Below are 15974 nucleotides of genomic sequence, written 5' to 3' on the forward strand. Positions count from 1 at the left end.
TGTTTGCGGACAGCAAAGCCCAAACTAATTAATACTGTCAAGGAGGCGGGGCTTTAGGGGAAGCTTCTACTGATTGGATGGATTTTTATGTACTGAAGCTTTGATTTGTTCAAATACATGGCGAGAAGTGACACTGTCATTTCAATAGTATAATCCAATAACGGGTCTGGGACTTTGCGTTTGAGCAAAGATTAAAATGTTAATAATTACAGTTTTCTGACGTTTATTTGAAATGTAGTTCCACATTCCACAGTGAAAAAAAGAAGAAGCGATAAATAAAATGTTTATGCCGTTTCAGGTCTGTGTAAAACCTATCAATCACTATTTAAAAGCTGGGCATCTCTCTCTCTCTCTCTCTCTCGTGAGCAGATGCAATCATTTATATTAGAGAAATGCATTTGCATTTGCAGCGGTTTTCATTAATGCACAAAGAAAATTACTGATACTCTAAAGCATCACAGTGCACCAATGATCTGCAGCACAGACACCTAAGTTTTGCATGACTGTAGAATAAGATTATCCCCTTCGCACAATAAATTGCACAGAACTGTAATAAACTGCTATCACATGTCAAAGGAATTATACTGAACACATTTGATCACATATCACGTAACCCCCGTTAACTATGTTGAAGCATTCGGTGGGTCTTCATAAGGAAAGACGTCTTCCTCCAGGGGGGCGCAGGAAGGCTCAGAAAGCAGCATACAAGGCGACAAGGCGTCTCTTGCTGGGCCATTTATACAGTTTGCACAATTAAGATATTGTATTTTCTTTTTTATATGTATGAATTCCTAAGATTGCCTGATAAATGAGACGCAGCAATCTCTAGAAAATGATTTTTAGCGATAACATTCTTCAGTAATTACGATTGGTCCATCCTTATCGGCGCTGAGAATAGTAACAGGTTTCATATCACAGCTGCTGCTGCACAAGCACAAGCGACCTGGACGATTCAAATATGAGAATTACAACTACATTAAAAATACCTTGAAAATAGAAAAAAGGGCAATATATTATTTAAACTCATTGTGCATCCATTTTATAAATTTATTTCGTGGTAACTGCCATAGAGAGTAATATGTGCGGAATGAGTCGCACTTCTTAAAGTCGGCCGCTAGATGGCACGCGCGTTCCATTGTGCACATATTGCAGTTTACCTCAGAAATTCCATGGAATTCATTTAGTACAGTGTTTCTCAACCAGCGGTCCGTGGACCCCTAGTGGTCCTTGACGCAAGGCCAGGGGGTCCGTATAAAGTATTTGAACTAGCTTAAGGCAGAGTTTTGGTTGAAAACTAAGCTAGTGCTTTGCTGAGTTATTAAACCTCCTTCAAAGTCTCATTTCATGACTGAAGAACATTTATGTTTACAAGGGGCACATTTCATTAGGTCACATTTGATCATCCACATGAGGAAAGCAAGAAATGCCAACAATTTTGCCTTGTTAAATATTTTAATGCTTGAAATCAGCCTTTGATAATGTGCAGTGTTTTTACATACAATAGTAAGTAGAAAATATTTACTTTAATTCCTTTTATGCTACGTAACTGCACCATGTCCTTGATGCACATAGCCCAGATCTGACTAAAACCTATTTCAGAGTAAGGTGCACATTCACAGTTCACAGGTTTTTTTGCCTTTTTGCTCAGCCACATGTGGCTGGTAGACTTGAGTGAAAGCATGTGTTTTCATTTAGCCCTTCAAATAAATAGGAAACTCTGAGAACAGAGGAAAAAGTTGAATCTAGTTAACTCATTTTAAGGCTTTCAGTTGTCAGTCAGAGGGAGTCAATTTGCCACTTGTGAATTATGTGAATATGTTAACCAACATTTATGTCCACACTTTACACTTAGCTCTGATAAGCAATCAGGTGGCTTGACATTGGTCTTTACTGGCCCAGAGCAGAAAAATATGTACACTTACTGTAAAGATTCCAGAAAACAGTTCTCCATTTATATGCTCTGGCTAACTTCCCACAATGGAAAAATGCTGTTGGAAAAAGAAGAGTGGAAAAAATAATGTTTGTGTTAAATTCCTGCTGGAGTAGCATGAATGATCTTAATTTGTTCCAGTAGGGTTAAACTGAATAGATTTACGTGTGCTGTAAAACATTACACATTTAACTTGATTTCACTCTTTTTTTAATGAAAAAAAAAATGCTGTATTTAAAATGCATATAGGTAGATGATATTAAATACTTTTTGGAAGTTGACATAAATGTTTTTTTAATTATTATTATTATCATTGATACATGAATATAGTTTTTATTAATATTTTTAAAGGGGTCATATGATGCGATTTCAATTTTTCCTTTCTCTTTGGAGTGTTACAAGCTCTTGGTGCATAAATAAGATCTTTGCAAAGACTAAAGTCTCAAATCCAAAGAGATATTCTTTATAAAAGTTAAGAGTCAACCACGCCCCCCTAAAACGGCTCGTTCTAACACGCCCCCACATGTCTACGTCACGATGTGGGAAGATTTGCATAACGCGCCCAAATGTTCACGCAAAGAAAGAAGGCATAACTTTTATTCTTGCTGTAGTATTGTTGCTGCCGCCATGTGGTTGCCGCAAGCTCCTTGTCGAATCCGCCGGCCACCGCTCAATCAAGCCCGCCGTGTGTGACGCTGTGTGTTTCGTTGTGAAAGCAAAACTACTTTGTTTGGCCTTCCAAAAGAGGACACGACTAGAAATCAGTGGTTAAGTTGTATTTACAGCACTGTTCCAGAACACACCCAAATATTCAGATGTGTGCAGAACATTTTATGGTTTCCTGATCCTGGTAGAGTAGACTACAATGCCGGCTGTTCTGACTCACAGACTGTAAGTAAGTTTTTTTATATTTAAAGGATTTGCCACTGATGATTCAAACGCGAGTTTTGAGCAGTGTAGAGTAGCGCTTGTTTGTCATTTCTCAGATCACAAATGCAGACATGGTTTTATGTTTACGCGGCGCGATGCAATGCGTAAAAAGAAAGTATAAATCAATATAATCCGTATTTATGTCCCCACTGGATGCAACAAACGCCTTGTTGACAATGGGTTTTAATGTTTTTGTCTCGTCGCTCCGGCCGGACAGGGCATCACAGTATGGTATGGGCGTAACATTTCCGTCACACGCTTGAGGTATTCAGCCAATCACAACACAGTGGATAGCTAGCCAATCAGAGCACACCTCGCTTTTCAGACCGATGAGCTTTGTAAAAATCGACCCGTTTCAGAAAGGCAGGACATAGAGGAGAAACAATAATGTACAGTATGTGGAAAATAATGTGTTTTTTTAACCTGAAACCGCATGAACACATTTCATTACACCAAATACACCAAATAATGTCACAGTATGGTATGGGCGTAACATTTCCGTCACACGCTTGAGGTATTCAGCCAATCACAATGCACTGGATAGCTGGCCAATCAGAGCACACCTCGCTTTTCAGACCGATGAGCTTTGTAAAAATCGAGGCGTTTCAGAAAGGCAGGGCATAGAGGAGAAACAATAATGTACAGTATGTGGAAAATAATGTGTTTTTTAACCTGAAACCGCATGAACACATATCATTACACCAAATACACAAAATAATGTTCTTTTTAGCAACATCATAGGACCCCTTTAATTTGTTTTTATTTTTATAATTTCCATTTTTATTTTAAAGTTTTTAAAATTTTTGTTCTTTCAGCACAGCAAGTACTAAAATAATTTATTTAATTTCAGTTGACAAAATGCATTTAAATATGATTTTCATTTAGTTATAGTTTAACAATAACCCTGGTTCTTTTATAATTTCCAAATCTTAAAATAAATATATATATAATAAAATATATTACTTATACTGCAGTATTTATACTTCTACTTATAATTATTATCTATGCAGTTTTATGACCTCATAAATTAGAGCGACTACATGGAATATTTGCAGCATTTAAAACTTTTTTAGTGTAGTGAAGTGAAGGCAAAATAGTGCTTAAAATTGTGAAAAATTCTAAAGAATTTATACAATTTTCATTATACATCTTATCCTAAAGCTTGGTGTTGACGTAAAGAAAATATATCGACACATATGCATCAACTACCCACATACTTACTGTATTAAATGTTTATTTTAGAGTAAACCTATGAAATTATTTAAATTCTTACAATCACAGCTCAAATAGTTAACTTAAAAAACAGTTTGGCTTGAGTTACAATAGCAAAAACTCTTAAAATAAATATAAATGCTGAAATACTACTCTTTGGATGTTAGTGACAGTGTCCTTTTCACAGTTTTTTTTTTTTTTTTTTTTTTTAAAGCTGCAGTCCATAAGTTTTGCCTCTTTGTCGCCATCTCTGTTTGAAAACCTGGAATTGCAGCTGTGTGCGGAATTAATTAGCTTGCGTGGGTTGTGCTGCGGCAGGGCTCCAGCGTGGATGAATCTAATGTTCTGAAGAGTATGTGGCACTCAGTCACCACACTGGTGTGGATATTTACTGTACTTCGCAATCACAGATTCTAGCCTACGTCTTGGAATATGACCCAAATAAGAATTTTCACCGTATACTGCCATCTGAACAAGTAAGTAACAAGTCTGCCACGTTTGTTCTGACCAACTGAGGAAAAAAGCATTACCATAAATCTTGCTGGTGATTAAATCTAAAGATCGGTTAGCTCATATCACATCAAACCATTCAAATTATTGTTATTGTTATACTTTATTCTCAAATGATTAATGTTAACAACATCAGCATTAGTGACTATGAGTATAGTGTGTATTAACGTGTAGATTTCAATTTCTGTACAGTCTAATCTAATTGTCATACTCTTCGAATTTCATATTAAGAAATTCTTTTAACCCAAAAAGCAAATTATGCTCGCTTCGAACTAGTTTTCTTTAAAATACAAATCTTTGTAATCCCAGGCTATCTGTAATCAGAAGCACATTTATAACTGGAATATAATTTAATTTCATTCACATGTGTTTCATAAACACATAATCCTTTATGGATTACAATCCACCATCAAAATTATAAATTTAATTATTCTGGCTGCTGTGAGAAAAGGCTATAAACGATTGGCCACCTGCAGGATCCTCACATGCGATTGCCTAGTAGCCGGGACAACTTCTTTATGTTTACAGACGTGACGTAATGACGCAGTGCCATGCTCGAATTTCCCGTGAAAACCTACACATACCACTCAAAATAGAAAACATTATTATAAGATAACCGTTGTGAATCGGACTGAAATAAGGCGATAGTTTTGAACACTGGCTGGTTATGTACTTGCTCAAATATTGATTTCAGATCATTTTTAACCAAAAAAAGTTACGGACTGCAGCTTTAATGTTCACCGCTTGTAAAAGTTCGAAATTGTCCATGGAACCTGTGTTTGAGGCTTCTGCTAGATGTCAAGATCATCCGGCCTGGCCCGACTGCTCGCTCGACTACTGGGTCGAGGTTCAAGCTCTTTGAGCAGCAGAAGATCCTTCCCCAGAGTCACTTTCTCGGGATATGGAAAGCGCTGAGTGTGACCCAGCTGGTTCTGTTCTGTACTGTAATTAGTCCAGTTCTGCTCATTAGCCTGCTTGTCATAATTGTCAGAGGAGTTGGACCTATCGCCCGTATCTAGGTTATAGCCCAGATTAGGGACGGGGGCTGAGCAGTCGTTGTAATACCCATAACTGGACAGGTTCCTTGGGCAGGGCTTGATATTACAGGTGCTTTCAAAGTTTTTCTGCGACTCTTTGAATCGGTCCTTCATCCTCTTGAAAATCACATAAAAAAGCTCAAAGACATTGAGGGCCAGAGAGACAAGTGAAACAACCAACATAAAGATGATAAAAACCGTCTTCTCGGTGGGACGAGACAAAAAGCAGTCTACTTTATGTGGACAAGGGAACTTTTGACATGTATAAACGGTCGACAGCGTGAATCCATAAAGGTGCCACTGAATCAACAGGAAAACAACTTCAAATATGGACTTCAACACAATGCTCACTATATATGTGTAAAATATCCCTCCTCTCATTTTGATCTTCCCGTGATCTTCCAGGCCATACTTGAATTTCTTCATTTCAATTTTCCTCAACAGCACATCCACATCTCCTCCTTTGCTCTGGATTTCTCTTAATTTCTCCTCCTTTTTATTCAATTTCTCCTCCTTGTGCATAAGGAACACGACATGGCTGAGGTACAGGAGGGTCGGCATGGACACAAATATGATCTGCAGCACCCAGAAGCGCACATGGGAGATGGGGAACGACTTGTCGTAGCACACATTCTTGCAGCCGGGCTGCAGCGTGTTGCACTTGAACGCCGACTGCTCGTCTCCCCAGGCAGACTCCACCGCCGTCCCCAACACCAGGATCCGGAAGATGAAGAGGATGGAGAGCCAGACTTTGCCTCCTGCCGTGGAGTACGCCTGGACCTTGTCAAGAAGTTTCCCCAGTGCGCTCCAGTCACCCATGATGAAAGATGTTCTGGATTAGACAGGAGATGACCAACCTTCAAGCTGACACAGAGAATCAATTCAATGAGTGTTATAAACACAGATGAACCCCCCCGGTGTTAAACACATCCAAGTGGTCTCCTCGCTCCCCATATTACTGCCAAGTACAATAACATAAGTCCTTGGCTCTTCTTCAGAAATGTTCCTGGGTCAATCCCCGTTTTGAAATAATGCTTTGGGGATTTCTGACTTTTCAACAGATATTTAAAAAAGCTAGCATTTTTGTAAAATTCAGAACAACAAGTAAATAGGCTAAAACACAAATACTAAAGGATAAAATAGTTTAAAAAATATTTTTATACATAGTATTTTTTTTAATCACAAAAACACAGTATTTCTGGAAAACAAACTTCTGAGGCTTATCACAGATTTAACAAACTAAAATATTTTTAAACTATATACTATCCAGTTCCAGACTATAAACAAACGACGCTATTTAATAAGCAAAAACATGCATACATACACAAATATAGGCCTATACAGTTTGTATCCTACCAACTTTTAAGCTTTAACATATTTCCAATACATGTTGACTAAATGCTATGTTGTAAAGTATGTTTCTTACCAGGAAAGTCGTTAAAACCGCCAAACGTCTTGATAATTACGATAACTATTTGTAACATTTCAATGACAACTTTTCCCAAAATAACCAGTTTCGATATAAAATGAGTTTTCCTACGGCGAAAGTTTCCTCATCACATCCGTCGGAGGGACTTAGTCAGAAGGGGGAAAGTTAAACGTCAGCTGACTCAAACTTATGGACTTCCAGAACTTCTCCATCTCCGTTATATTTTTTTGGGAGGAAATGTCTTGGAATAAGGGAGTGCAATGAAAGTGGGAAACACCGCCATCTGCTGTAGAAATCTTTTATATATATATATATATATATATATATATATATATATATATATGCGCATTTGAAAAGTTCAATTAATATAGCAGTGTAATCTATAGAATATATAAATGTTAATCACATTTGCATTTTAAAAAGCATGTTCTATCTTTTTTTCAGTGAACAATCAACATCAAAAGTTTTATTTCGCTTGTTTATTTTAAAATGAATCACAACAATCACATCTCTATGTATGGATAAATTATTTAATATGATTAAGCATGATTGACTATTCCATATATACTCTCGATAGCTAATAGTCATATCTGATGTTCAAACTAAGTTCTCAACATAATATACTCTTTGTATTGCTTGCAGAAAATATAATTTTTTTGGGCTGAAATGAAGAAAATGACTTGGTAATCGAATATGCTTAGTTTGTTTTGGGAACCAACAACTGTTTTTCTTTTGCAACTAAACATTTCAGACCACAGCCTCAGGAGGTTCATTTCCTCGGGGTCATGGAGGACCTCAGGGGAAGCTCTCCCTCAACCCAGCTGTTTGGATTAGCCAACATTCTTTTCCATATTTGAATTTCCTCATCCATCGAGTCCATCCAATCAACTTTCTTGCCATAGCTCTGTCCTGCAAGTTAAGAGAGACACTGTTAATGGAATGGCTTCAAAAAACTTTCCTTCAGCTTTTAGATCAGGACTCGAAATATAGATTAGGTACAAAATACAGCTGCAATGAAGAAATGCTTTTGTTACCTGTTCCGAGACTGAGGCGCAGACCTCCCAGAAACTGATTGGCGAGTGTGTTGTGATCCCAAACAGTCAATTCGCAGCAGGCCTCACTGACCTCCCCAGTTTTGAACCCGTCATACACCATGGCATGGTTATACACAGGGTCCTGCGTCTTTTTTACAATGCGAGTCTTCTGGCGGCTTTTCTTTCTGGTATCTGGTAAAATGTAGCTAAGAAACAAAACAAAATTATGAGTGAATCTCACCTGTCAAAAATATGTCCAGGTCATATTTCACCCCAAAATCAAAAGAAAGAAATAAGAAATGTAATTCTGTTTTTATGTTAAATTATATATATATATCACAAAAAAATACATTACTTTTTGTAATGTAATCTCAAAATAAGCTTTAATTGAAATGACTGGAGGCATTACAGTAATGAGAATACAGTAAAATTTCTTATTTTTTCTTTTGATTCTGGGGTGAAATATGACCTGGTCATGTTTTTTGTCTGACTCACAGTAGCTTATGTAAATCTAAACAAAATACTGTAAATACATATAGTGCTAGAACAGACATTTTAAACCTATAAAACTGCATCAGGAAAAACATTTGTCTGACTATGTGTAAAATGAGTTTGTGAAAATGTTACAACGAAGTTAGTTCTGTATATAATTTTTTATCTTTTAAACCAAACAAAATGAAAGAAATGGGTCATCTGGGTCATTTCCTTTCTTCTCATGTCACTTGGATAGAAAAAAAAACATAACAAAGAGGAAGCATGAGAGAGGGAAAGAGAGTTAGAGATGGAACAATGGCTTTAGCTGCTTTGAAAGTCATGTCCGTAACAGATGACAGGCACACCCTCACCACTTAACAAATGAATCGACTCCCTGAGGCTTCAGGCGACGTAATTCCTTTGCCTCCCGCAGCCAGACATGAATCTCCCCGGTGCTGTTCTTCGACCCACCTGAAATCAAATAACACATTTTAAAGCTTGTTTGTCATGAGCTGCACTTCTAAACTTAGGTATACAGAATGATATGAAATACACAGATGCAACATTGACATTTGAAACTGTACCGGACTCCGGAGGGGCATATTTCAGTGAAATTGATAACAATCCATTAGACTCTTGCGATTCTTGATTTTCTGAGGTCTATAAACAAAAGAAAATGTAATATTCTGTTATATCAGAGAACTAGGTTGAACTGAGATATCACGTTATGTGAAAGAACGTACAGGCTGTTCCTAAACACAAAATCATTTGAAAGTATGTTTTTCACAAACATTTTAGGCAGTGTACCTTTGGCTGTAGGTTGTACCAGGTGAGGGCCTCATGTCCCCAGTCCCAGATCTTAAAACTGATCTCAACCTGCCCCAGGAACAGATTTCTGCCTCTGGAGTCATTGTGCCACACGGACAGATTCAGAGTCTTATCCGGCAGCTCTTCACGCTTCACTTTGTACTGAATAGAGATTTACAGTACAGATAAGATGCAAGGTTATATTAAATATTCATTTGATATTTTAGTGTCACAGAGAAACATACTCTCAGAGATTCAACGTAAACTGGATTCGCAGTCCATTTCTTAATGGAAGTTTTCCTTTTGCTGCGACGTGACTTGTCTGGATAGAGGTAGGTCTTCACATAACTGAAGATAGATAGATAGATAGGTAGATAGATTATATATAGCTTTAATTCATTTATTTTCTTAGTACAGATTTTCTTTTTAGTTTCAGAACTCACGGGTCAGTGCGTTGTTTACGTGGATCAGCTATGGCCAGATCCTGGCACTGTTCAATCATGATGATCAGCTCTCCAACAGGGCTGTACATCACTGCAAACTCCACAGAGCCCTGCACTTCAACATTCCCAAAATCCCCTGCGTCGCTGTACACACTCAGCAAACTACCGGTGCGCTTATGGGGGAGGGGAAGGAACACGGATAAATCTCTGGAACACCATCTTTTTTAATTTTGGACTTTTATTGCCTTGTACTTGAATAGGAAATTTAATGATCACAGGAAAGGGTGGGAGAGAGAGGGGGATATGGGATGAGGAAATGACACAGTCTGTACTTGAACCTGTGCCCCACTGGAGCACAACGGCCCTTATGTGGCATAAGCACATGCTAGACTGCAAAACATAACAACATTCAGTGACATTATGTAATGCAGATATTTTATACTATTTAAGGGCTATTTAAATGTGTTTTTCGTTGCTTAGATTATTTTTGTGATGTTTAATATGCAGAAACATCTGCTGATTTACTTAAAACACTACGGCTTTATGGTGCCTTTCAAACAAGCCAGCACTGGCTCAACCATAAATCTGGGGCCGGAACTACTTATAATAAACTGTTTATCAGGTAATTGACAAGTTTGGACAAGCAATGACAAACTAAGCCTTTAAACATCTTTAAAAATACAAAGTAGAAACGGAAAAGGTCCAGCTCACATCAGTAAGAGACAACGCGCTAGCCGAATAGCCTTTTCTGCTAGAGAGATCTGACCCATAGCTGGACAATGAAGTATCATCATCATCTGAATCAACTCCTTCATCCTGTGACATAGAAAACAATATAAACAAAAACAGCAAAACAGAACATAAGCTTACATTTGATTTGACAGTCAAGCAACTTACTCTGATCAATACTGCACACTGCAGTGGAGGATATAAAGGAATGATGAAATGATATTTAAAGTGCTGCAACAGTATAAATTACATTTGCAGGATGAACAGTAACTCACCCCCCGAGCATTTGCAGTGTAGGAAGGAGTTTTAGATGTGGATCCCTCAAGTAAAGCCTCTAGATCTGACACGCCATGTTTCTGTCCTAAAGAAATTAAAGAATAAAGCTCAATTAAGATATAAATCCATGCATGTGAATATACCGGGAGAAATCTAACTTAAGTTAAACCTGAGCTTAAGTGAACAGACAAACAAGACAGGAAGTGTCTTTCTCACATATCAGCCCTTAAGGGCACTTCAGAAATCAGATTTCACACTTCAAGCTAACATGGTGATATCAGATCTCATAATCAGTTACCTTTCATTTTTGTTGGATCTGGAGATTCAGATGGCATAATGACTATTGTGGGAACCATATCATCTCTAGTCTCCTGCTTTGGCTCCAGAGCAGTGTTCTTCTGCAGGACGGGTGGTCTTGTCTTTTGAGCTCTGGCCAGAACACTTAGTACTATATCTGACTTCATCCCCTGCTCGGTTTCAGCATTGTCCTCCTCAACTTTTATCTCTGAAGAACCTTGACCCAGCCCAGCAACATCTTCACTTGTAGGTTTAGCTGGTCGAATTGGTTCAACAGCAGTTTTGTCGTTATGTTTAGTGTCAACGTGCTCTCCAGCATTTCCAATGTGCACTAATTTCCCATTATCTGTCATTGAAAGATAGTCTTGGCTTAATTCTGCTAAAACTTGACTTGTATTGTTAGTGTCTTTTGCTAAATTATGATCATTTGATGACTTTTTCTTAATTTTTTCTTTATCTTCATGAGCATCAAGATATCTTTGCACAGTTTTGTCACTGACACTTGGTTTTGAAGGTGGTGATGACATTTTGAAATCTTCTACTGCACTTATATCGGCTGTTTTATTGTGCAACAGCTCATTTTTTTTAGGTGTTTTCTTTTCCATTTCCACTGGTCGGTCATCGGCAGAATCACCGGAAGCATCTTTCCCCTGCAGAGTGTCAGAGGGAAATTCATGAGAATCCATTTCAATCCCCCATTTTAATGACTGACTTTGGGATGCTTTTTCAGCAGAGGAATGCTTATTGATTTGTTCCTCACCAGCTACACACTCAACTACTTGATCTGTCTCAGCAAGTAAACCAGCGCTTACAGTTTTCCCTTCATCTCCCTTCCTGTCTGAACTTGCCTCATCATTAAGTATATCTCTGGAGACCATCGTTCTCTTATCATGCTCATTAGCAGAGTCTGAGGAACCCAGTTTATCGCTCTCAGACTCTCTAAAAGTACAATCAACTGAACACTACAGATCTCTGCCTGTACCATCTTGGAAAGCATTAGTAGACTCGTTAACCTCCTCTGAAACTTTGTGATTTGAGTGTCTAGTCAATTCTGGCCTATCACTGGTGAAAAGTAAGGAAGTCTGTGGTTGATTCTGAAACTCAGTTGATGAACATCTTTCTAAGAAAACATCTTGGTTAAAGTCTTTAGGTTCAGCTTGAGATACAATTTGAAATGATGTTTCGTCCATGAAATTTAAAGATGGAGGCTCTGTGTTTGGACTTGATGTGTCCTGCTTCTTTAAGGTCTCTGTATTCTCAACATGTGATTTTACCTCTTTTTGTTTAGGTCCAACACTATTGCTTTCATCATGCATAGGTTTCACTGCATTCGGTTCGAGGGATATCTTCACCCAGTTCTCTTCAAACGATTGGTCTTTACTTAATACTTGAGGGAGTGAAACTTTTCGCCCTGGCTCTGGATTTGTTGCATGTTTTGTGGTGCCTCTTTCGGGTTTAGTGTCTTGAACTGCACTTAAGAAGGGAAAAACAGTTGTTTGGTCACCAGAGAGCTCTTTGGGTTGTGCTTCTGATGAATTGTCTTGTGGGTCAGTGCTATTGAGGACATGATTGCCATTGAGTTCTGCTCGTAGTTTTTCTTTTCTTCCAGCCACTCTTGGAGCAGATGAAGCCTCTGTAAACACAGATCATTTGTACTGAAAAGTATGACCAAAATATCACCAAATCGAACTCACACAAAACTAAATGATCAGTTTCCACAAAAATATTAAGTAGCACAACTGTTTTCAACACTGAAAATAATAAGAAATGTTTCTTGAGCATCAAATCAGTATATCAGAATGATTTTTATGGATCATGTGACACTGAAGATTGGAGTAATGGCTGCTGAGAATTCAGCTTTATGTCACAGGATAAAAATTACATTTTAATAGTATTACAATTTAAACTAACTGTTTTCTATTTCATAATATTACTGTTTTTACTGTATTTTCTTGTCAAATAAATGCAGGATCTGTGATCATAAGAGTCTTTAAACATTGCTCCCACACCCCAAAATGAAAATAGCAATATTTAGGAAAAATTGGTTCACTAGCATACCTAAAGTTCACCCAAAATGAAAATTCTGTCATAAAACATATTCTTTTAAGTTCAACAGGAAAAATAAACTTTTTTTTGTCAAATAAATGCAGGATCTGTGATCATAAGAGTCATATTTAAAAACATTTAAAAATCTTACCAACCCCAGATTTGGACGGTATTGTAATTCCCTACAAAGCATTCATGAATCCTCAATGATAAAAAAAACCATGTTTATTCATGTGATTAAAACTCACCACCATCCATAAAGTCCTCATCAGTATATTGATGATAACTCTGTAAATAAATAAATAAAAATTAAATTGAAATTCTGGTCTTACATTCTAAATATTTACAGAAAAACTAAATATGAAATATTACACTGAATTTTACCGTTAATTTCTGTCATATGTACATCAATTTGACATAGTCACCACTGACAAGCTACTACTAAATATATTGTAGAAACTTAATTTCCTGTAAAGCTGCTTTGCAACGATTTGTATTGTGAAAAGCGCTATACAAATAATAAACTTGAATTTAATTGAATTAAATATAATATATAATATGACAAACCTCTTTACTAAGTGCTGGATGAATTAATCTAGGGTCAGCTGATGGACTACGGTGGACAAAAATATATACAATATGTAAAAAAATATATCATATTACAGGCATATTGAAAAATTTACATATTGAAAATCCATCCAAAATACATTTGGTTGGCAGTTCAGCGCTGTAAAATAAAGGCCATTACTTTGAATACGTTGAAGGTGTAATGTGATCCTCCTTTTCATTCAGGAACGGGTTGGGTTTATGAGCTGAGTTAAAAAGGAAACAGCAAATATAATCAGTTCTGACATACTCAAAACTGCTTGATTCAAACCTAGATGCACCTAGTTCATATTCACTTAACAGTGAAATGGAGTTTTAGTTACAGTAGCGAAGGGCAATGCAGGGCATAATCAGGACACAGTATGTTGTATCTATCACTCAGTCAGAAAGCAAAAAAGTTTGAAATGACCAGACAGGTGTGTTGTGTGTACTCAAAGATAACAGCATCAGCTCAATAATGATGGCATGAACTCTGCATACCTGCTGTTTTCTTCCATCTCATGGAGGACCTCACCACTGCAGTGACATCTGTCTGCAGCCCGTATCGCTTGACCCTGAGCTCTTCAAACCACTCACCTGTCAAAGTCTTCAGCTGTTGAAAGTCAGGGACTGACTGCCTCAGTTTCCTGATATGTCATAAAAGCACAAACAGGGTTCTGAATACTACAGATGCACTATTTAGAATACTTTGGCCAAAGACTTTGGAAAATGTGCAGAAGTCATTATAACTTAAACATTGCTCCCACACCCCAAAATGAAAATGGCAATATTTAGGAAAAATATGATTAGCTGTTTAGCATATGCTTTGGCTCACTAGTTAGGGTTCACTAGCATACTTAAAGTTCACCCAAAATGAAAATTCTGTCATAAAATAGTTCAACAGGAAAAAGAAACTTGTATAGGTATGGAACAACTTGAGGGTGAGAAAACGATGACAGAATTTACTTTTTTGGATGAGCTATCCCTTTAAGTAAGCACACTTAACCCTCATGCCGAGTTCACACCACGATTTTAGCCCGATTTTTCACTCGCCGACAGGTTTTGCGAAATCGCTGACAAGTGCCCGAAATCGGAGGCAAATCGGTGCTCGTTCACACGAGGGACAATCACGCAGTGTGAATTATCAAAGACGCAATCTGAGGGAATCTGATTCACAATCACGCTGTGTGCAATGATTTCTGACTGAACACTACATCGGCGATGACCTACAGCCAATGAAAGACCAAGATACAGGGCAGACACTCAGTCAGAAAGCAAAAAAGTTTGAAATGACCAGACAGGTGTGTTGTGTGTACTCAAAGATAACAGCATCAGCTCAATAATGATGGCATGAACTCTGCATACCTGCTGTTTTCTTCCATCTCATGGAGGACCTCACCACTGCAGTGACATCTGTCTGCAGCCCGTATCGCTTGACCCTGAGCTCTTCAAACCACTCACCTGTCAAAGTCTTCAGCTGTTGAAAGTCAGGGACTGACTGCCTCAGTTTCCTGATATGTCATAAAAGCACAAACAGGGTTCTGAATACTACAGATGCACTATTTAGAATACTTTGGCCAAAGACTTTGGAAAATGTGCAGAAGTCATTATAACTTAAACATTGCTCCCACACCCCAAAATGAAAATGGCAATATTTAGGAAAAATATGATTAGCTGTTTAGCATATGCTTTGGCTCACTAGTTAGGGTTCACTAGCATACTTAAAGTTCACCCAAAATGAAAATTCTGTCATAAAATAGTTCAACAGGAAAAAGAAACTTGTATAGGTATGGAACAACTTGAGGGTGAGAAAACGATGACAGAATTTACTTTTTTGGATGAGCTATCCCTTTAAGTAAGCACACTTAACCCTCATGCCGAGTTCACACCACGATTTTAGCCCGATTTTTCACTCGCCGACAGGTTTTGCGAAATCGCTGACAAGTGCCCGAAATCGGAGGCAAATCGGTGCTCGTTCACACGAGGGACAATCACGCAGTGTGAATTATCAAAGACGCAATCTGAGGGAATCTGATTCACAATCACGCTGTGTGCAATGATTTCTGACTGAACACTACATCGGCGATGACCTACAGCCAATGAAAGACCAAGATACAGGGCAGAGGGAAGTTCGGGGAGGAGTTATAGACCAGAATATCAGTATTTCAAAAGATATATGAACAATTATATCATACAGAAACAAGCACAAACAAACATTTGCTTGACCAGCCACAA

General features: G+C 37.8%; 2 protein-coding genes across 3 annotated transcripts in view; both read right to left on the reverse strand.

Annotated features, from left to right (window-relative positions):
- Nucleotides 1-5281: 5281 nt before the first annotated feature.
- Nucleotides 5282-7255, reverse strand: LOC107564987 (gap junction alpha-1 protein-like). The gene is made up of 2 exons (XM_016250175.1): nucleotides 7046-7255; nucleotides 5282-6483 (listed from the first exon to the last, which is right to left on the reverse strand). Exon 2 carries the CDS (start codon nucleotides 6436-6438, stop codon nucleotides 5374-5376), a length of 1065 nt encoding a protein of 354 aa, XP_016105661.1. The 5' UTR covers nucleotides 6439-6483; nucleotides 7046-7255; the 3' UTR covers nucleotides 5282-5373.
- Nucleotides 7256-7517: 262 nt separating this feature from the next.
- The window catches only part of LOC107564948 (synaptotagmin-like protein 1), an 11850-nt gene continuing 3393 nt past the window's right edge, over nucleotides 7518-15974 (reverse strand). The window contains exons 2-17 of one of the 2 annotated variants that reach the window (XM_016250124.1): nucleotides 15105-15250; nucleotides 13903-13966; nucleotides 13722-13767; nucleotides 13403-13442; nucleotides 12383-12741; nucleotides 11110-11758; nucleotides 10811-10896; nucleotides 10704-10721; nucleotides 10518-10622; nucleotides 9807-9979; nucleotides 9609-9711; nucleotides 9364-9525; nucleotides 9141-9216; nucleotides 8928-9027; nucleotides 8083-8288; nucleotides 7518-7957 (exon numbers count right to left, since the gene is read on the reverse strand). In XM_016250124.1, the coding sequence (XP_016105610.1) occupies nucleotides 7818-7957; nucleotides 8083-8288; nucleotides 8928-9027; nucleotides 9141-9216; nucleotides 9364-9525; nucleotides 9609-9711; nucleotides 9807-9979; nucleotides 10518-10622; nucleotides 10704-10721; nucleotides 10811-10896; nucleotides 11110-11758; nucleotides 12383-12741; nucleotides 13403-13442; nucleotides 13722-13767; nucleotides 13903-13966; nucleotides 15105-15250 (2473 nt within the window). In that variant the 3' untranslated portion in view covers nucleotides 7518-7817. The remainder of the gene's footprint in view (nucleotides 7958-8082; nucleotides 8289-8927; nucleotides 9028-9140; nucleotides 9217-9363; nucleotides 9526-9608; nucleotides 9712-9806; nucleotides 9980-10517; nucleotides 10623-10703; nucleotides 10722-10810; nucleotides 10897-11109; nucleotides 11759-12382; nucleotides 12742-13402; nucleotides 13443-13721; nucleotides 13768-13902; nucleotides 13967-15104; nucleotides 15251-15974) is intronic. The other variant, XM_016250125.1, reaches the window with a different exon arrangement.

Source organism: Sinocyclocheilus grahami, unplaced genomic scaffold (assembly GCF_001515645.1).
Source record: "Sinocyclocheilus grahami isolate Dianchi unplaced genomic scaffold, SAMN03320097.WGS_v1.1 scaffold972.1, whole genome shotgun sequence".
In the NCBI taxonomy this organism is placed as follows: domain Eukaryota; kingdom Metazoa; phylum Chordata; class Actinopteri; order Cypriniformes; family Cyprinidae; genus Sinocyclocheilus; species Sinocyclocheilus grahami.

Excerpts from the sequence above, each read along its gene's own strand:
- LOC107564987 (XM_016250175.1), bottom strand. The coding sequence starts at position 6,438 with ATGGGTGACTGGAGCGCACTGGGGAAACTTCTTGACAAGGTCCAGGCG.